The 21,791-nt window shown below is 41.5% G+C and overlaps 1 protein-coding gene across 1 annotated transcript; it reads left to right on the top strand.

Moving 5' to 3' along the window:
* The first annotated feature begins 829 nt into the window (after window positions 1-829).
* LOC133123457 (interferon-induced GTP-binding protein Mx-like) lies at window positions 830-21,512 on the top strand. The gene is made up of 11 exons (XM_061233921.1): window positions 830-1,013; window positions 3,039-3,188; window positions 4,297-4,474; window positions 5,701-5,863; window positions 6,403-6,477; window positions 6,655-6,777; window positions 6,891-7,032; window positions 19,708-19,866; window positions 20,267-20,429; window positions 20,818-20,888; window positions 21,307-21,512. Exons 1-11 carry the CDS (start codon window positions 830-832, stop codon window positions 21,510-21,512), a joined length of 1,614 nt encoding a protein of 537 aa, XP_061089905.1.
* The last annotated feature ends 279 nt before the right edge of the window (window positions 21,513-21,791 follow it).

Raw genomic sequence — 21,791 nt, 5'->3', positions numbered from 1 at the left:
GCATCGATTGTTTTGAATCCAGCACTGAGGGGGTGGACAGCTCCCATTAAGAACGTTCTTTCAACCCTTCTTAAGCGCAGTCTTAAGAAAGCCACTAAGAAGGTGTTCGGGAAACACTTGTAACTTAAGGATCCTTCTCAGCCGAACCCTTCTTAAGAGCGTTCTTAACTCCTTAAGAACGTTCGCTATCGGGAAACGCGGCCAATAACGCTGGATCGGTGATTTTCAACTAGGGTCATTATTTTCCACATATTTCATGATTCAGATTGATGAAATGACTTAGCATAGGCATACAATAAAAACGCGTATCGTGTATCGTTTTCTCAAGTTTACAAATGACTTAAGCTACAATAAAAATGCTATGTTAACTTTTTTATTTAGAAAATTAACAGACCCATTTACCGTATGTGCTTGTGTAGCCTGCAGTAGCCTGGTGGCCGCTCAGTGGTTAAAACCGTGTTTGCAGGAGTTCCATATTGCACCTTCAAGTTCGTTTTGCTACGAACACAGAACCTCCTTCTTGTAGTTGTTTTGAATTTTGAATATTATAATTTTTTTACTAACCTAACCTACAATTTAAGTTTGCTTCTACTCTGTTCACAATTTTCGCAGCCAATATGACAAAGCCTAAAAAGAGTGGCAGAATGCAAATGAATGTGGCGACAAGTGGCACCTGAGGACCGAAAATCAACTTCTGATAACTCTAGAGTAAGTATTTAACAGCTTGTCTTTAGGATAGTAAAGAATTAGCATCCTGGTTCATTGATTTCTTTTGACTGTGTTGCTGTATTTAATTTTGCTCCTTTTCCCCCATGGCACAAAGAGCTGCATGTCTCTGGACCAGCACTATGAGGAGAAAGTGCGTCCCTGTATTGACCTCATCGATACTCTGCGCTCACTGGGGGTAGAGGAAGACCTGGCTCTGCCTGCCATCGCTGTGATCGGGGACCAGAGCTCTGGGAAGGGCTCCGTACTGGAGGCCCTGTCTGGGGTGGCACTGCCCAGGGGGAGCGGTGAGATGTGCACACACACCCACTATTAAATATAATAACTAAGGGCCTCAATTAATTTCTGTCAAGAGTATCTAACTATTGTCTTTCTATTTAATGGCAGAGCAAACAGCTATGCCAAGTTGGCTTAAACTTCCAAGTCCATGCTAGGTAGGAGAAAGGAAGTAATTCATACAGTAGAGATTGCGGTAAAAGATATCAGCGTCTCAGTTAAAATTAGTTTGCGGTCTTTTAATTTGAATACCGCAAGGCTATACAATGCTTCTCTTCATGAAAACCTTTTTTTCAGGTAGCCCATAGGTAGCTCGTTTAACATTTTCACTGTGGAAAGAAATGGGGTTAGGCCCATTAAATGGTATAGACTATGATTTTAATATAGTAGAAAATTATCTTTGACACACATTATCTCTATTAAGTATTAAAGGAATTAAAACTATCAGCAGGTGAAGACAGGCTATTTTACCAGGTCTAGATACACCCACCATCAGTAGTAAAGCTCCGGAGTTACGTAAGGTGCAGTGGAGTGACGTGTGAAGAAAGTTCACGTGAAACACAACACCACAATGATAGTGGGGTAAAGGGTAACAATAACGATAACAATAACAATGAGGCACAGAATCACTCACTCGGTGATGGTGCACGCACCACACAGTGCAACTATTCACTACAAATCACAACTGTGACTGGTTCACACCCTGCTTGCACCATGGACCACCAGGGATTAATTCCGGCTGCCGAATAGATGTTACATGGAGACAGTTACCTGAAACCCTGATCTACGTACGCAGATAAACATTGGATAATAAAATACATGAAAATAAGCATGATCTAGGGTATCCCAACAATGGCTTACCTACAGCACTACAGTATTTGACTTTACGTCAAGCCAGATTCCCTCATGGGGAAGTAGGAATCTTACGAGTCTACATACCTCGCAGTCAAGCACTCTTCATTTGGCAAGGTAAACAAAGGGATGGAGCACAAAGAAAAATGCAACTCACATGGCTTTATGGGTACATCACTTGATTAAGTGTACGTCATTCAATGCTTTACCCGCACACCATGATCTTATCCTACCTGTTGCAATATGCAACGCGTCTTCGCTAAGTTTAAGCATTTTGTCCTTGTCGTCATTTCATTATCTATTCTCTAATATCAATATTTCAGATGATATAGTACTTTGGGATTTTAAAACTGTCACTCACATTTAATTAATCAAATATTTTTGTTATGCTTTTTCTTCTCATCAACATGGATCTTGCATGATATATAGTATTACATACCTCTGTGATATGTATGATATGTGAAAATATGCAAAATATGACAATGGCAGTAAATAAAGAAGCCTACATTATTCTATACATTAAAGGTACAAAGGGTAAGATTTTTGTGTTAAAACACCATTGTAAATCCCTTCCTATCATTGAAAAATCCTCAGTGTTGACTCACCCTCTGCCTGTGTTTGTAGTCTTTATATTCGGGTTTCAAAATATATAGTTGACGGGTCGTCACTCTGTACCAAAACATTGTACAGCTGTGCAATAATACAAGCTCATTGGTTGAAAATTGGTTATAATTGCCACAGCCAATGGTGTGGGGGCTTATTCTGATTGTTCACATGTAGCTACCTAAATTGCACTCCAGACAAGAAATCACTGAAACACTGTATACTATTGCTTATTATCCAAGTGAAAACTACATATCAAGTTATAAAACAATACCAGTTTGCTATCGGTAGCAACAAAGAAATTAATCATAGTTAGCTCCACAAATTTTGGCTGTTTTGGCTGGTGGTTTGATTTGACTGTTGCTAAACCTATTAGCTATACGTTTTTTTTTTTATTATTCTCATAGGCTGACTACAAGGTGATAGATGTAGACAGAGTGCCTTGTAACAGATGAGGTTGGGGCCGGTATGTCAGTGATTCCGTGATTCAGCTGTGTGTTTCTCTTGTCTGGAAAATACCAAAATTCAGTAGCTAAACCCAGGGCACTAATGCATTGCTAAATATGTTGTGTGGCCTACAGGAATTGTGACCCGCTGCCCTCTGATTCTGAAACTGAAGAAGGTGAAGAGGGACCAACCTTGGGCAGGAGTGCTAACCTATAAAGTTAACAACAAAGCTTGCAAAAGTACCCTCAAGACTCCAGAAGAAGTTGGACGGGTAGTCGCAGATGGTTAGTACCACGGCATCTAGATACTAGAGGAATGCTTTATGAAGTTTATGGAAGTTTATGGAACCTACACAATACTGGTAACTCAATGATATGTCCCAGCAGTAGTGTTTTAATGTGGAGCAGGAAGGGAAGCAAGCAAATAGTTGATAGCAAATGGATTGATAGCTGAGATTAAGCCTAATTCATTCATCCTCACCTATGTGTGTATGCATACACACACACACACACATAGACATGCACCTGCATGCAAGCACACACACCCACACACATGCACAGAGAAAATGAGACTCTTGAACTGAACTGAGCATCCAGCTGTGATGTGCCCTGCTCCACCGTTGTGTTCTCCCCTGTAATCAGTTGAGTACCATCTGTTTGTGGAGTTCAGTGGGCTAATTCACTGTAGTGATATCCAGGGAAGGAGGCTTTCAGCTGGAATAGTATTGCCTTTGCATTGCTCAGTAGTGACTCCTTTGGTTGTTTGGGTGCCTGCATCTGTGCACAACAGCAAAGCCAACATCATCATTTGTGCTAGATGTGCTGCAAGTGAAAAAAAGGCCAGAAATACTGTTAGACTGCTATTGGACTCAAATGTCGATTTACACAAAATTCAAGTTCATCTGGCAATAATTTGTAAGTTGTTTCTTCCAGTTGTGCATTCATACTGATTTAAGTAATTCAGTAAATAACATACACACAGAAATCATTTTATTTATTTATTATTGGCATTTGGCAGATGCTCTTATCCAGAGCAATGTACAGTTGGTTAGACTAAGCAGGAGACAATCCTCTCCTGGAGCAATGCAGGGTTAAGGGCCTTGCTCAAGGGCCCAACGGCTGTGCGGATGTTATTGTGGCTACACCGGGATTAGAACCGCCGACCTTGTGTGTCCCAGTCATTTACCTTAACCACTACGCTACAGGCCACTTCTAATCAACACTCAGCAAGCACAAGCTGTGCATGTTAGTAAAACGGTCAAAAAATTGTATATGAGTAACATGTAATACATTGTGTGAATACAGTGGCACAACTGAGTCAGTAAGAGAAACATTGCTTGTGTTTCATATCTAGACATTAACGACCAACTAATATACACTGTGTTTGTTGCAGTTCAGGTGCTTGTCGCAGGGAAGGGAGAAGGGATCAGCAATGAAATGATCGCCCTGGAGATCAAGTCCGCAGATGTCCCTGATCTGACTCTCATTGACCTTCCTGGGATTGCACGGGTCGCTGTTGGTAATCAACCGAAAGATATTGGCAATCAGGTGAGAGGAGAGATAGGGATTGAGCACTGAATTTTGATCTGGTCATTACTAGCAAAATTCAGAAAAAATCTTGGCAGAATGTTTTACTTGCTGTGGTATGGGTAATCGCAGGGATAAACTAATCGTGATATGTTGGCAGTGGTGTCCCTTTATTCATATAGGGCATATTCACACTTACAACCTTTGGCTTGACAGCCAATACTAACTCTACATGCTTCAACCACTACTTGTCCACAACCACTGCACATGCTTGAGAGGGGCAAAGCTGCTGCAGATATGGATGAGATGAGCGCCAGAACTCATAACGCCATTTGGAATATAATGTGTGCTTGTCACGGAGCAACAATCTGTCTGGGTTGGGAGGTAGTACCGGTTGTGGCCAGCAGGGATTTATTATTTTCACCTGGTCCTCATTAGTGCCAGGGGAGCCTACCTCCTGTGGGTGTTTAAAGCACTCGCTGGCAATCGGTCGGTGCTTTGGTGTCAACTGTTTGCTCTTGCACGAAGCTGGTATGCACGCGGTAGACTCGGTGTCTTAATGAGTCAGGTATCGTGCTGGTTCGGGTTTCTTTCACATTTAAAAGAAAAGGTAAGGAAGATGCTCAGCTTGCTGGTGCTGTGTGCACGGCTGACGCCTTCCGACAGGTTCATTGTTTTTGATTTCATTTATTGCTTGTGTGAGCTTGTGGGTGAGGGACGTTTGTAGTTCTGCAGCAAACGAAATATCTGTTGCAGTTCGCCTTTCCTGCTTAATTTTCTTTATCAATTCTCTCACTTGATTGCATAATCTGGGCAGTGTAGAGAAGAGGAGGAGAGCCAAACCCTTTGGCCAACAGAGTAGTGGCAGGGAGTGGGACGACGGCGGCGGTCCACAAACCTCGTCATCTTGACATGTGGTGCAACAGAGTGGTGCAGGCTCTTTCCTGGCCCTTTTGGCACATCAAACCAGCTGTAGGGTGGCTGGTTCCCTAGAAGCAGGGTGGCACGTAGCCCGAACAGTCCCGTGGAGGAAACTGGGAGTGAATTATGTGTGTACTCCACCCAATGGGGCGAGTCGACCCAGGAAGATGGGGACTTTTACGCCACACAGTGCAGCGTCTTCTCGAGCTCCTGGTTCATCCTCTCAGTCTGGCCATTGGTCTGGGGGTGGAAAACGGAGGACAACTGGGCTTTGGCACCGATGAGTGTACAGAATGATACAGAAAGCATTCAGAAAACCGGTCCACAAAACCAAGGAATTGGACGGTAGGGCGGTGAAACTCGTGATGGACATGATCCTCAAGGGAGACGGAGAAGATGAGGATGACGTCCAGGTAGATGAAGACAAACTTGGAAATAATGTCTCTCAGGACGTCATTGATCAGGATTTGGAAGACAGCTGGAGCGTTAGTGAGGCCAAAAGGCATGACCAGGTACTCACAGTTGCCACTAGGGGTTTTGAAGGCCATCTTCCATTTGTCACCATCACGAATGCAAACCAGGTGATAGGCATTACAGCCCTAATAAAAATAACTAATTTTGTTATTCAATCATTCAAATGTTTATTACATCTCAGTGCATAGTCATCCTCCATTATGAACCTTTGCAAACCTTTGCTCCATATCTTGGAGAGTATTTTGAGCTCATTATTTTGTTACAAGCTTTAGGGGTGGGTACAGCATCACAAATCTCATTGTTTGATCCTGAAATTTCATAATTTTTGGGTACTGGTGATAAAAAATGTCTCAAAACAATCTTTAAACATGTCTTATTTAGAATCTGACAGACTTATAAAGATATCTCACTAAAGTAAGCAAATTAGATAATTTACATATTTTATGTAATTTATTGTTCAAGTCCATACCTCTGAAAGACCAAACCTCAATTATCTGGAAGACCAAAGATGCATTTTCAGTGGAACATAACCTTAAACCACCCTCACCAAATGCCAAATGTTCTATTATCTGGAAAGCTTATGGATAATCAGAAGGCCACCATCCCTTACCTGGCAGAAAGGCTCACCAAGGAGCTTGTTGAGCACATAGCTGTGAGTGGTTGTTTGCTCACCCCCCGCCTCCACCTCACTGGGCAGCACACACTCTTTCAAAGCAAACAGTGATTCTGCCCCATCACATTCTTCATCTTTTCATTGGTTCTTTAATTTTTTTACCTGCCTCTAAAATACATGGTGAAATATACGTTTTTGCATGTTCATTCTTCCCAGAAATCCCTCCCAAAACTGGAGGAACAGATTGATAAGAAGCTGGAGCAAACAAATGGAGAGCTGAAGAACCTGGGAGATGGGGTGCCTCAGGATCAGGGGCAGATGACTAACTTCCTGATTGAGGTGAGTGACAGAGCTAAGTAAGGAGGACATCTGAGCAGAACACCAGACTGCACCCCTGAACTAATGTACACAGCACTTCCTCAGTAATTATCCTTGTGTTTTCTGTCTTGCAGAAAATTACCAAGTTCAACAGTCTTCTCCTTGAAGTGGCCCGGGCAGAGGAAGTTGTGGAAGAGGGTAACACCAGGGTGTTTACCAAAATCCGATCCGAATTCAGCAAGTGGAAAGCACAGCTTGACAAGAAAGCCAACAAACGTGAGCATCTACTATATCTGCTGAGTTTTACTTGAGCCCCTTCTCAATTAATCAATTATATTGAAAATGTAATTTCCAGTTTCCTTCGAGAAATCTTTATCCAAAAATCTTTTTTGTTAGCTGAAGACTTCTTGAACTATCCATAGCTGTCTCTGTCTCTGTCTATCCCTTTCTCTGTGTCTCTCTGTCTCTCTGTCTCTCTGTCTCTCTCTTTGTGTCTCTCTCTCTGTGTCTCTCTGTCTCTCTGTCTCTCTCTTTGTGTGTGTGTCTCTCTCTCTCTCTCTCTCTCTCTCTCTCTCTCTCTCTCTCTCTCTCTCTCTCTCTCTCTCTCTCTCTCTCTCTCTCTCTCTCTCTCAGTGTCTCTCTCAGTTAAGAAAGTCCTTTGGAATGAAGTGGAGGCGTTCGCTCGGACCCACCGGGGGAAGGAATTGCCAGAAATATTGGATGGATCAAATGTACCATCAAACAATTCACCTTGAAAATTCACCCACCACTTCAAAACCTGGCTCTCCCTCCCTTCTTACTTGAGGAAAACAGACACCTATTCTTACAATCTTCCCTTTCCTCATTTTTGCCAGGGGTGGTTGCACGAAAGGGGTGGTTGCTTTTTGGGGAAATACATTTTTTTTTTAAATCTAAGTATTTTTTGATTCCATTGCATCATTTACAAAGCACACTATATGTTACTTGTTGGAAAATAGTCTATGTGTCAATATCTGTTTAGTTTTCAGTATTCTTGTGCATATTTATCAAGGGTGCCAATAATTCTGGACCTGACTGTATACATTATTATCTGTTATCTGTGTTGCATTATATGCAGGCTGTATTTCTGTATTTTACTTTTACTACCTTTTACTTTACAAGACACATTTCCCTGTACAGGACAATGAATAACTGAAAAAATCCCCTCTCTCTCCTTTTCAATTGTAAAAATCCAGAAATTATCAGGTGGAATGTGAACAAGATAGCCACCTCTCATTTTGAAGCTTTTCCAAACCTGCTGAGGGTTACAAAGGTACATATGGAGGATCTGAGAGAGCAGGAGAACAAGAATGCAGAGGAGAAACTGCACTGGCAGTTCAGCATGGAGAAGACGGTGTATTCCCAAGACTGTCTCTACAGCTACCAGCTGAATGCTGTCAAACAGAGGGGCGATTCCGTTGAGCTGGCAGGGAATGCAGACCTCAAGCAGATGGCACACCATGTCAGCGCATATTTTCAGGTACACATTATGGATACACTAATATCAAGGTCATAATGGTATTTGTCAGTGATTGCTTCTGACAAATGTATCGGTGTAGACTAATGAGGTTATACTGTTGCTGAAATGATGGGGCAATATGAGGACGTGCATCATAGAGGCTGTGCTACGTTGATGCTGTACATTTAGTAAAAATGTCATGGTGACAAAGTAGGTGAATTGCAGTAATCAGAACCTCTTTATTTTTTAGCAACCAAACTCGCAAGCAAAGCTTGTACAGACTCAGTAGCCATATAGAATTCTTTGCACAATAATAAAGTAAGCAAGCGGAAATATTTTGTTATACAAATGCGCCTTTACTATGTGGAAACTTGGTTGCAGTTTGAAGTACCCCAAATATAAAATGGGGAGGAATTGGCATCGGCTAGTATGAACAGTCGACTAATCAGTTATTGAAATTAGAATGAGAATTTCATATCATACCCACTGCTTCAGTTCTTTGAGCTTAGCCATGTTTATGTAAAATTCTTGGGGTATTCCGGTATTGAAGAAAAAAATTGAATGGAGCGTCTGCTTTATTTATTTATGAATTTTTTTTGCACGTTGACTTCATTGACTCAATTGACTTGAAGCATCTGCATTTTTGTTTGTTTGTGCACGTTGCAGCTTGCCTCTGACCGACTGGCCAATCAGGTCCCTCTGATAATACGGTATCACTTGTTGGACCAGTATGTTGGCCGTCTGCATATAGCCACAATGGGGATTTTAGGAGAAGGCCACGTCATCACCTGGCTTCTGCAAGAAGACTCAAACAAGTCCCGGGACAGGGAAGCCCTCGTGGGCAGTGTGGAACGGCTTAGGAAGGCTCGCCAGCTCCTTGCCAAGTCTGTGCTCATCTAACCAACAGCAGGCACTTAACTAATGTTTCTGTTATGTTCCGTCTGTTAGTTTATCATTGTTATTCTTGAAATTTATTCTTTTTCATATTCATGTCTGGTGTTCTCACTAATGTTCATCAAACTAACAAAGTAACATTTACTAGTTTTGGGTATTTGTTATTTAAATCACGTAACTAATTTACTAACGCATCTCCAGTTTCAATTCTGTTCTGTAACTCCGCCTCCCGATTCTATCACTGATTACTTTCTTAGTTCCAGCGAAGTGTTCTCACCTGTTTCTCCTTATCACTACGTCTCCTGATTCTGTGCAATTGTCTACTCCCTAGTCCGGAGCCGTTTGTATTACATGTGTGTCTTTGTGAATCCAGGCTGCGTTTTCGTTTCCCCCTTGTTATTGTATCATTATCCTTTCATGTGTCTAACCTGATGTTTATTTGTTAGACCGCCCTCCCATACCCCGCCTAGTTTGTCTCATTCCCCTGTGTATTTCTACCTGTCTTTTTCAGTTGCACCTTGCTAGTTTGTCTTGTCCTGTTGTTTGAGTCCTGAGCCCTTGTATCCCTTCCCCCCAGTTCTAGCGTCCTTGTTCCCATGCCCTTGCCCTTGCGGCATTCTGTCCAGTTTTTTGTTTTTCTTGTGTTTGACCCCTGCCTGCTTTTTGGACTCTTCTTTTGGATCAGCTTTTGTTTTTTTGTCTGTGGACTGACCCCCTGGTTTTTGATCTTTTGTCTGTTTGTGATTACGCTGTCTGCCCCTTCATCTGCTGTAGGGGAAAATTCACAGAACAAAAGATCTCCCTCCTAAAAGCATGATAAACAATCACAAGTCAAAATCAGACTCCACCTTAGTGAGCAGGCTGGTTCCTCCAAAGCGCTCGATGATGTATGCTAAAAGTGTATCAATATATCCATATTAAAGTATGATATGTACCCTGTATAGTTTCAAACTGATTAACTGCTAAATTGTGCTAGAATTACACAGCAGTCAGCTGGGGGGGAGGCGTCTCAAACTGTCAAGGACACGGGCAAAGCGAGATATGCCTTTACAGCTGATTTCTCCGGGACTCTCGATGTTTTATGCCAGAAGTGTATCTATATGCAAGTGACTTATAATCAATATGTCCCATGTACGCTGCTTGTTATCAAATCAAATGAACCTCGAACATGATTTATAGCTAAGCCTATGAAAATGCAAGAAACCACAGTGACAACTGTTGAAATGAGAGCAAAGAATGCAAAGAATGAAACGTACATTTACTCCCTTAGAAGAGAATAATTAATCAAATGTTTAGTATGTCTGTATATTAGAAAGGTATATTAGAAGTGAATATTAATGAAATGTTTAGTATGTCTGTATATTTTCAATGATTACTGCTGCTTAGTTCGTCTTATAAAAGCGAAAGATACAGAGTGACGTGTATGGATGACGTGTGTGTTAGAGGGGGGGCATCCAGAACTTTATGAGGTCTGGTAGTTTTCCACTCTGCCAAGAGCAGGTGCGGGGTGAAGTGAGGACAGGGGGAGTCCTGAACTTTGTTCGTAGTTGGCAGAACGCCCTGAACTTTGTACAGAGTTGGCAGAGCATAAGGACCGTTGGCGATTTGCCACAGTGACGTTGTGGGAGGAGCTTTGGGAGGAGTTACGATAAGAACAGTGTGGGTGATTTGCCAGAATGAGGTTTGAAGAGGAGTTGTAGGTGGAGTAACTGTGTATAAAATGGGTGTAAAAATGACAGTTGGGGTTCAGTTCTGGAGAACTGATCCGGTTTTATGCATGTGTGCTAATAAAGTCGGATTTTCCTGAAGAACTTGCTGCCGTGGTGTCATCTTTTCTCTCGTGAAGATGTTTTTCGACAACTTGAAGATTTGGACACTACCAGTAAACCTGCCATTTTTCACTTCCTTGTGTCTGCTTCCGGTTCCTCTGACCTGACCATAGCTGTGTAGATTTTCTATAGGAACATTCTATAGTAATTTTGTAGCTCTTGTGAGCATTCTATACCAATATATAGAAGCAAAACATGACTTCTTTGACTTACTGTTTCTTTGACTTGAATGTTCATTATTAGTTTTTCACCTTGAGTAATATTGGGGAATGTTTGGTAACTGTCCATTTGAAGGGTGTGTTTCTGACTTTTAATTGACAGTGAAAATTGTAACACTCATTGTTAAATAGTAGGGTGTCGAGGGTCTTTTAGGTTGGCACAAAAGATAGCAGTGAGGCAGATATGACTTTTTCTTGGAATTTATTTTTCCACCACCAGGTGTTGAGGCATCCAAAATGCAGGAAATGCAGAAAAATGACAAAAAGGAAATAAAGGAAAATATAAAAAAATGTAATATAAAGCTATGGCTACATCAGCCAAACAAAAGTACTTGAATAAACTCTATAGACTACAATACCTCATACCTCACACAACTGAGGGATAAGGAGGACCTAGGCACTGGTTCCTTCCCCATAGAGATCTATACAAATGAAATGCCTTCATTTTAAACAGCTAGACATGACCACCCCCAAATTGGCACACACCATGACATTCCATAAACACAGGGGTGTTTACATATCACAACACTAATATGTATTAAACATTTAAAAAGGTAGCTATTACACAAACACTACACCAGGCGTTTAAGTTTACAACAGTACATGGACACATGCCATTAAACTCAGAGTAAACTCTTCATAATTGATTTTTCTGAAGACGCAAATGCGCCGATCGCGAACGTACCTAACCATATAGCTGTCCCAGGACAGGAGCGCGCTTCCCTAGAAGCACCAGGAAGAGAGCCAGCCGATATGGCGGTAAGAAGTTATGTCTCTAATCACTGCATTTAACAAGGCACTGTACATTAAATAAACATCTAATGCTCACAGACATTGTACAAAGGCCCATATCTTTTGGGTAACCTGCATATTTTATCAGAGCACAACATAGCTTTTGCATAACCGAGTGAATGATTTAATGAACGAATGTGCGTGAAATGTTTGGCGAGATCTAAACGCATGTGTGCTCCCATCCGTTTATACTCACGCAAGCTGAACACGTAACACATATCACAGTACTAGTGAATACTAGTGGAGGGAACATATGCACTTTATGAACGCAAGTCCATAATTTATGAAAAAACGCATATAAAAGTTCAGTGCGGCCACAATAAGGACGCGTGAGGACACGCCAATGAGCGGCGGCATCACACTCATACTTATACAATAAAATGTTCTGTGACAAGTTACCTATGTAAGGCTTTATTATTTAAATGACTCGCCCAGGGTATCAGTTGATGGTGCACTGATTACCTGGCCCCTGTGATAGTGTACACTCAGGTATACACTCAGTGACCAATTTTTAGATACTTATTAGACTTCTTTCTTATACTTATTTGTCTTCTGTTGTATGTTCAGAGATGCTCTTCTGCATACTATTCCTGTAAAGCATGTTGTAAAGCATGGTAACACAAGATTATTTGAGCCTATTATTGTTGCCTTTCAGCCTGGCCATTCTCCCTAACCTATCTAATTAAAAAAGTGCTTTTGCCTACATAACTGCCACTCACATTTTTTTGTGAGTAACTATCCTCTGTAAACCCTACAGGTGTGTGAAATGCCAGGAGATCAGCAGTTTCTGAGATACTCAGACCACCCTGTCTGGCACCAACAATCGTTCCACGGTCAAAGTCACTTTCTTAGTCATATTTCTTCATTCTGATCATTGGTCTGGCTGACGTCAGATGGAAATGGCAGACACGTGACTCCTCAGACTCAGGGAATCGGGGTTCCGGTTTGGGTAGAGATGACAATGGCATACAACAGGTGGAGGTAATGCACTCTTTTTAGTTTGCCAACCACCACAAAAATCAAAAGAAGAAGAAAATGCCAGCTTACCCCCTTATCTTTCCCCGGCGAGGCTGAGCCAATTGTTGCCTCACCAATGTGGACCTCCACTAGCCATAGCTGGCAAGAGTTGCAGGGCATCTTTGAATGAGCATCTTTACAGCCTGAGCCCCCAGAGACCCCAATGGCTACTGAGTGGGAGTGCTTTCCTATAACTCACTTTCTTCAATTATCTTCTTCAGAAACAGAATTGCATTATGATGAATGTTTTCAGCATATACTCCGATATGATACATGCCCCCTACCCACCTACAGAAAGTGACTGCCTTCACCCAGGACATGACCAACCTGACGCTTGGAGAAGAACTGAGGAATGGGAACAAGTTTAATATATTACACACACTCATCGAGCACTTTATTAGGAACATTTTTACTTTATTACACCTACTTATTCATGCGATTATCTAATCAGCCAATTGTGTGGCAGCAGTGCAATGCATAAAATCATGTAGATACGGGTCAGGAGCTTCAGTTAATGTTCACATCAACCATCAGAATGGGGAACAAGTGTGATCTAAGTGATTTTGACCATGGAATGATTGTTGGTGGCAGTATCTCAGAAACTGCTGATCTCCTGGGATTTTCATGCACACTAGTTTGCAAAATGTTGCAAAAACGAACGACAATAATTCAGTGAGCAGCAGTTCTGCAGACAGAAATGCATTGTTAACGAGAGACGTCAGATGAGAATGGCCAGACTGGTCAAAGCTGACAGGAAGGTGACAGTAACACAAATAACCACACATTACAAGTATGCAGAAGAGCATCTCTGAACACACAACACTCTAAGTGGATAGGCTACAGCAGTAGAAGTAAAAAAAAAAAAAAAGTAATTATACCTAATAAAGTGCTCAATGAGTGTGGGGGGAGGTAGTGATATAGCGTGCACTTTCAAGTGGGAGGGAGATGACTTTCTTCTGAGAGCGAAACCACTAATTGGACTGAGAGAGTTTTCCCTGGCGAAACAGCTTATGGTAGGGATCACTCCCTAGTGGTACTCTGGTTCTATATGTTCATTAGCAGTATGATAAAGCTACAGTCCCCTCCAAATGTTTTGGAACAGCAAGGTCAATTCCTTTGTTTTTGCAATCTGAATTTCAGCTTTTATTTCCTTGTATTTTATCTAGATTTATTTAACAACTAAGGACATATCGCCTTTTGTTTAGGTGAGCTAAAGTATTGGGACAACAATAAACAGTTATGAATGTCTACTCTTGGTTTTAGCCTTGGGTTTTGCCTGTGAAGACTGCATTTGTGTTAGAAAAGATAAACCAACATGAAGACCAGAGAGCTGTCTTCAGGGGGAAAAGCAAGCCATTTTGAAGCTTAGAAAAGAGGGAATAGCATTGGGGATAGCTTGCACAACAACTTGAATGTGAAAAATAAAGAAACCGCTGGTATACTGATTAGGAGACATCAAACTGGTTGCCCAAAGAAAACAACACCATTTGATCACAGAAACATTGTGAGAGCTGTGAAGGAAAAAACCCCAAAACATCAGTCTGTGACAAACAATCTCCACAGGGCAAGGGTGAAGGTATCTCAACCGTTCAAAGAATTACAGAGATGAGCCACAAAAGTTCTGGAACAAAGATTTATGGACTGTTGAGACCAAGATCAACCTCTTCCAAAGTGAGGGAAAGGCATAAGTGTGGAGAAGGGATCGGCTCATGATCCAAAACATTCAAGCTCATCTGTGAATCATGGTGGAGAAAGTGTCATGGCTTGGTTTGGATGGCTCCTTCTGGAGTGGGCTCATCAATTTATTGATGTAAATCTTTATTGATGTAACAGGATGAATTCTGAAGTCTACAAAAACATTCTGTCTTCCAACTTATAGAGCAGGGGTGTCAAACTCAAATACACAGTGGGCCAAAATTTAAAATTAAACAAAGCCGCGGGCCAACATTGAACAAATTAACCTTTTAATATGGACCCAAACAAGTTTTGCTTTAACACTGAATATGGAAAAATTGTATGCCTCTTTTCTATTTGCAGCCTTCTGAGGTAAATATCAAAATAAACTTTTTCCACAGGCTAATAAATTTGAAAATAAAATAACAACAATGAATGAATCAACCATTCAGGCCTTGGAGTAGCAAGAAAAAGTGCATAAAGAAAACGTTAATTATTGCTCAGTTTGCGACGCACTGATCTAATCTGATGTGCCCAAGCCAGATACCTGGCATCTTTTCTTGGATGCTAGTTCATCAATGTCTGGGCTCAGGCTCTGAGCTGAGGAAACCCTCAGTATCGAACGAAGGTGTTCATCAGTCAGACGTCTCCTGTGAGATGTTTTCGTCATCTTCATCAAGGAGAAAAGTTGCTCACATAGATAAGTGCTGCCAAACATGGAGAGCAATTGAGCAGCTTGGGTGCGGAGCTGAGGCATTGTGTCAGGGATGAACTGTGGAAACTGTGCGGCGCCAACAGCATCATACTTTGACTTCAGCGTGTCATTACACTGGAGTTCAATCAGCTCCATTTGGAGGTTGGTTGGTGCGTTTTCCATATCAACTGCGAAGGGATTACTAAGCAGTTCAAATCTACATTTCTGTACATCAAAGTCGGCAAATCGCCGGCTAAACTCAGCGCCGAGTACACTGAGTTTTACAGCAAACTGCGCACACGGCGGTTCCATCAATGTTAAATGCTGGACCCCGACGGCACCGAAAAACAGGCAGATTTCACTGCCATTCCATTGTTTACATTTATGGAGATCGAAAATGGTGACGCAACAATAGCTTTAACTGGTTTACTTCACGCGCTCATACATGGCAGTTGATGGCAGTTCGAACTGTCAAAAGTGTGACTGGAGCCAGGTCAATATTTTTGCTGGGTACTCGGTATGTCCAGCCTTATAAGTCCAAAGTCCCTGGTTACTTTTTAATAGTTTCAATGGATTTTGACAATAGACATGTCAGACTTCAATCATGCCCAAAACATAGATATTTTTAAATCCCTGTTAAAAACCCACCTTTTTAGTGAGGCCTTTATGTCAGACATAAATGTGGAATCCAGATGATGTACTTGTATTTCATTTTATTTAATTTAATTTCATTTTATTTCTTTTTATCTCATTTCATTTTATTTCATTTTATCTTTAATTTTATTGCCTGGTTTTGTTTTGTACAGCACTTTGGTCAACCATGGTTGTTTTAAATGTGCTTTATAAATAAAGTTTATTATTATTAAGTTTATTATTAACGCTCTCGAGCGTGCGTCAAAGTTTAGGTAGCAAATAACAGTGCTGTATCCTTCTGACGTCATTTACATAGCTACAGAACTGTCCGATCACGCCGAATCACAGATAGAAACAGGATGAATTAATGACGAAATGTATAACTTTTAAAGATTTAAATAAATCCTATGGTGGGATTTTTTCCATTTATGGACGGTACGACAGAAAATTCAGGTGCCGTCGAACTTAATCGAATGCTTTTATTTATATCGTTCGAATGACCAAGTGCCGTTAAAAAGCAAATTGTATGGCTTTGTGCTATTCGCGTATGCTAGCTACATCATGCTAACATCGTACAGGGACCAGTAAAGGCTTAGAACACACTAGCACTTAGTTATTGTAAGTTTGATCACCTCTACTGTGAAGTAAAAAAGTGGACAAATTACGTTTTCTGTGAGAAATGTATTGGCGAGCTCACGTGCACACACAGCGGTCTACATTCTAAAGCTCCACTTTGCCCTCCCTAAAACAAGACAAACAGGTCTGTCTTTTACATATGTAAACAGATATTCTGCCTCCCACCTGTCCAGAAAAGTTCTGTTTTCTGCCTTTCTTTTCGACATTTTTGGGAAGGGGTAACACGGTGACAGTTGTAGTATGAGGTCGCGGCGTTGTCTGGGAGAGAGGCACGGGGAGGCGGGGTGAGCGGGGGCTTTCCTGCCGAAGCACGGATCGCTACTGACACAGAGGAGAGGGCAGGTCTGGGTCCTGTCCTGATTGACGCGCCAAAACAACAGCAGAGCATTATGGGATATGTAGTATTAGCGGTGAATACGCTGTTCGCTTAATACGCTTAATACCGGCGGGCCAGCTCTAATAGTAATTTGATATTGCCCGCGGGCCAGAGTTTGACACCCATGTTATAGAGGAATGCGTCCAAACTAATTGGGAGAAATTTCATCATGCAGCAAAACAATTGTCGTGAGCCACGGACCCCTTGCCAAGCTCAGACCTCACGTTCCCACGAGCAGTACCTCACCATGAGGTGTCTCGGGGGCGAACTCAAGTACTCCGAACGTTCTGTAGTCCTGGTAAGTTCTACTGAACTTCCAGCCCAGTCTCAAAGTGAAGGGTGTGATGCAAATCTGGTATTCGATGTCCTGTATTCAATGTATTCCTCTAAAAGAATCTTTATCACATATGATTATAGTAAGATATACCTTATTATTATCAATCAAAAGAATAGAGTTATACAGATTACAGTGTATATATCATCTTTCAGTTTGCTGATCACATGCAAGTTACATATACCCCTTTAGCTCTTTCTAATTTACCTTTCCACCATGATGTTAAAATTCAAGGTACACCCCTCAAATACCCATCATCCTCTTTGGCCTTTACCTTATCTTATGGCTCCCCCTTCACGGAGATAAAAGCTACTGAACTTCCATTAATACAATGGGTACGAACACCCCTAAAGTCTACTACTTATTTATATCGTATATAGTATCTTACAAAAAAATAAAAGACATAAAAATGAAAGGAAACTTATAACGTTGAGCTTCTATGTACTATTTTTCCTACTTTTACAAGTAATATAGATTATAATTACCACCCATGCCCTAAATATAGCCATCTCGTTTTCTGCGGGATTTGATCCCTCCTCCTTGCTGTTGATGAGCTCTTTGAACAGCTGCATTGGTTTGGGAATCTGGGGCAGGATCAGGACACAGACTTTCGAAAGACGTGACTTTGCACTTCGTACTTCTCCTGCCAGTTGTATGGGATGTGCACTGGTATGTCTTCGAACACGTCGGGGGTTTTGCAGTGCAGCCACAGCATATGCCTCTCCTCACTGACACTGAGGTTAGGGGGGGAGGCTTCAGGTTCTTGCATGGGTCCAGCAGGAAGGTGTTCTGTAGCGTGGAGGAACCCCGCGTCCCGCAGAGGGAGCGCGCCACTCCAGCTTGACTACAGCTGTCCTGCGTTGCTCTCTCTTCAACAGCCCATAGATATCTTCTGAAGCAAAATACTAAGATGCTATCCTAAGGTCTAAAAGCTTATTCCTTATATATCCTTTTTCCGTATAAGAGTGTACCTTTTTTGATAAGAAATGTCCCCAATATATCGAGTGGGAAGACATTTATCTCTTATGCAACTTTTTTAATGACCATATTCATTACTTCTGTTTGTCTCACTGTCATTTTCTCATACCTCAAAGGAAATTTCCCCAATACTTTATCTTATGCCCCTCCGGTTGGGAATTTCCACCATCTCAATATACGAGTGGAAAAACACTAGCTCTTATGTAATTTTTTAATGAACCTATTCATCACTGGTATTTGTCTCCCTGTCATAATCTCTCCTTGGACTCTCTCCAAACTTTGACTTCATACAAGCCAGAAGTTAGTGCCCTCCATCATCTCAACACACTCTTCAGGTGCCCCTCTCCGCGGCGCCTTAAGGGAACTACAAAGGACATCCAGCCAATAGCTGAGTGTAAATCATCCCCCAACTCCTCGACAGTCAGTCCTTTGAATCTATCCAATAAATTATCAGATTATAATCAGGAAGGCCCTTAAAGCCTCTTAATATTCTTTCGGTATTGACATCCCTTCCGTTTTCCTTATCTTTTTGCTTTAGCCAGGCATTGTGCTCCTCCCCTATAGGGTTGGGGTATTCCCTGACTGCTCGCTCAGCATGTTGAATCTCCTCCAAGGTTATGCTGGAACTCATTCTATGCATGGCCTCAGTCAGAACTTTAACCTTGCTCCTTAAAACCCTAAATCTAAGTCCCCCGACTTCAGACTCCTCTTCTGACATTATCTCATTATCTCTGAACCACATATTTTTCCTCTTACGGGCATGCTTACTACCACCTCGATGGCGTGTGCGAGGGGTTAACAATGCATTCCTTCCTAACCCATCCCCCGTCAATCTCTCATCAGGGGGGCCTAGGGCCGGGTCCTCGACACAATGACCCACACTGCCAACAAAGTTGTCATACCAAGGTGCTAAGTAGTTTAACACATCTAGGTGTAAATACCAAGAAACAGAAGCTGAAATTCTAACTTGTTCTTGTGTTCATCTTTTGTTCATCTTTTTATCCCAACCCCAAATGTATTCAGTATATTGCAAAAACAAAGGAATTGGCCTTGGTGTTCCAATACTTTTTGAGGGGACTGTATATTGCTTGATTGGTGGAAAACTGAAGCAAGGCATATAGAGGACATACTATATATCATACTTTAGCCAGTATATATGCATTGCATTGCCCCATACTGAGAATGGAAACTAGTCCTAAACGGCATTGTGTGTTATCACCTCCAAAAAACTCATGCTGTCACTGTACCGGTGATATGTTACCATCAGTATGTTATTGGTTTACAGTATGATGTTTATAAGGCCACTTTACTTCTTCATGTTCATGTTCATGTTTCTTGTTTTTAAAAATGTGTTTATCCAATGAAGAAATCATACGTGCTGTGTAAACTCTCTCTGCAGTCAACCAGAGGATTGAGGAGCAGGTGCATGAGTATGAGGTTAAGCACCGTGGTAGGGAGCTTCCTGGCTTCATCAACTACAAGACCTTTGAGATTCTGGTGAAGGACCATCTCAAAAAGCTGGAGGAGCCTGTTGTGAAGAAATTGAAGGGGGTCACAGGTGACTGTTATTAATGATGTTATTAGTCCTGTCTGAGACAGTGGGAGCCCTTATTATATTAGACCTTGCCCCATCACTGGCCTCAGAACCACTGTTCATGGCATTCTTTATCACCCTGATACATTTTAGCTGATAGATTTTCTTAAAGGTACAATAGGTAAGATTTTTGTGTTCAAATATTATTACAAGACCATTGTAAATCCCTTCCTATCATTGAAAAAGGCTCCCTGACATGTTGACTCACGCTCTACCTGTGTTTATAGTCCTTAAATTCGGGTTTCAAAATATACAGTTCACGGGCCGGCACTCTCTACCAAAACATCTATAGCTGTACAATAATTAAAACTCATTGATTGAAAATTGGTTCTAATTGCCACAGCCAATGGCGTTTCAACTTCAGCATGTTCAAAGAGAAGGGGTGGGGTAAACAATGTTGTCTACACCCAGGACAGCACCTACAGCCACAACCTGGATGACATAAGGATGAAGGAGCAGGACGAGCAACATGTGGCAGTTGCAGGAAGCGCATTCCCAACAGTGCCAGAACATAAAACCAGAAGCCTGTCTATATGGAGGACGCTTTGTGACATATTAATAAATAAATCCTTAATTAAATCCATTTTATTTATTTATTTACCATTTTATTTATTTATTTATTTATTTAACGATTTCTTTATTTAACGATTTATTTATTTAAGGATTTCATGCTCCAACATGCAAATAAGGGGGTGGGTTTCAGTTGCAGTTTCAGTTGCAGTCCAATCAGTTGCAGTCCAATCAGAACAGCTAGCCCAACTGAAACCCACCCCCTTATTTGCATGTTGGAGCATGAAATCCTTAAATAAATAAATCCTTAAATAAATAAATAAATAAAATGGTAAATAAATAAATCAATAAATAAAATTTATTTTAAGAATTTATTTATTAATATGTCACAAAGCGTCCTCCATATGTCTACAGCACAGACAGCAATGCCACTCTTCAGGAAATGATGGTCCACCTCAAATCATACTATCATGTAGGTGGCACCAATGCTTTCCTGATTTCATGCATTCCATTAATTATTCCATTCATGCTACACAATCTGTAATTTTACAATATGACTTACAATATGACCTCCCAATTATTGAACTTTATTTTGTCTCTCAAAAAAATTATTGTGTACATGGGTCTACATCAAAGGCAGCTTGGGTGTAGCATTTTCTGTTTGTACATCATTCAATCAGGATCTTACAGGAGGAATTCAGGTTAAGTCTTTCACAGGAATAAAAGCGGTGTCCCGTTTGAGATTGTGCTCCATACATCATACATTAGGCAGTTTGTATGGGCACTTGCTTGTTTTATTTCCAAACTCACCTCATTTTGATTGATCTCATCTTATACTGGGATTGCAGAGCAGGTCCCACCTAACCGTGTGCCACTCTTACCCCAGATCGCCAGCTGACCAAGTCCCGCCGGTCATCCGCTACCTGATGCTGCAGGAGTCGGCTGCGCAGCTACAGCGGGAGATGCTGCAGATGCTGCAGGACAAGGAGAACGCAGAGCTGCTGCTGAAGGAGGACTACTACATCGGGAGCAAGAGGGCTGCTCTACAGAGCCGGCTGAAGCGCCTGACGGAGGCGCGCAACTACCTGATGAAGTTCTAATCCCCACCCCCTCAAACACATTCCACCAAAATAATTCTGCTATTCTCTTTTGTGAAATTTCTGATATCTGGTTCTTCTCTCATTCACACCATAGATTCACACCGTAGATTCTGGATTACATGTGTCAGAATTCAGTCTTGGAGGGCCGCAGTGTGCTGGTTTTTGGTGTGGTTCAGCACTAATGATTTTTTTTGAGGAAGTGGAACCATTGCACATTTTACATTCTGGATCATTGTGAATTCTCCTTGAATAGTACTACTGACGCTAACTCCGTAGTTT

This window comes from Conger conger, chromosome 3, assembly GCF_963514075.1.
Source record: "Conger conger chromosome 3, fConCon1.1, whole genome shotgun sequence".
Classification (NCBI taxonomy): Eukaryota; Metazoa; Chordata; class Actinopteri; order Anguilliformes; family Congridae; genus Conger; species Conger conger.
Note: the sequence above shows the minus strand (reverse complement) of the source record. Positions and strands in the feature narration are given on the sequence as shown.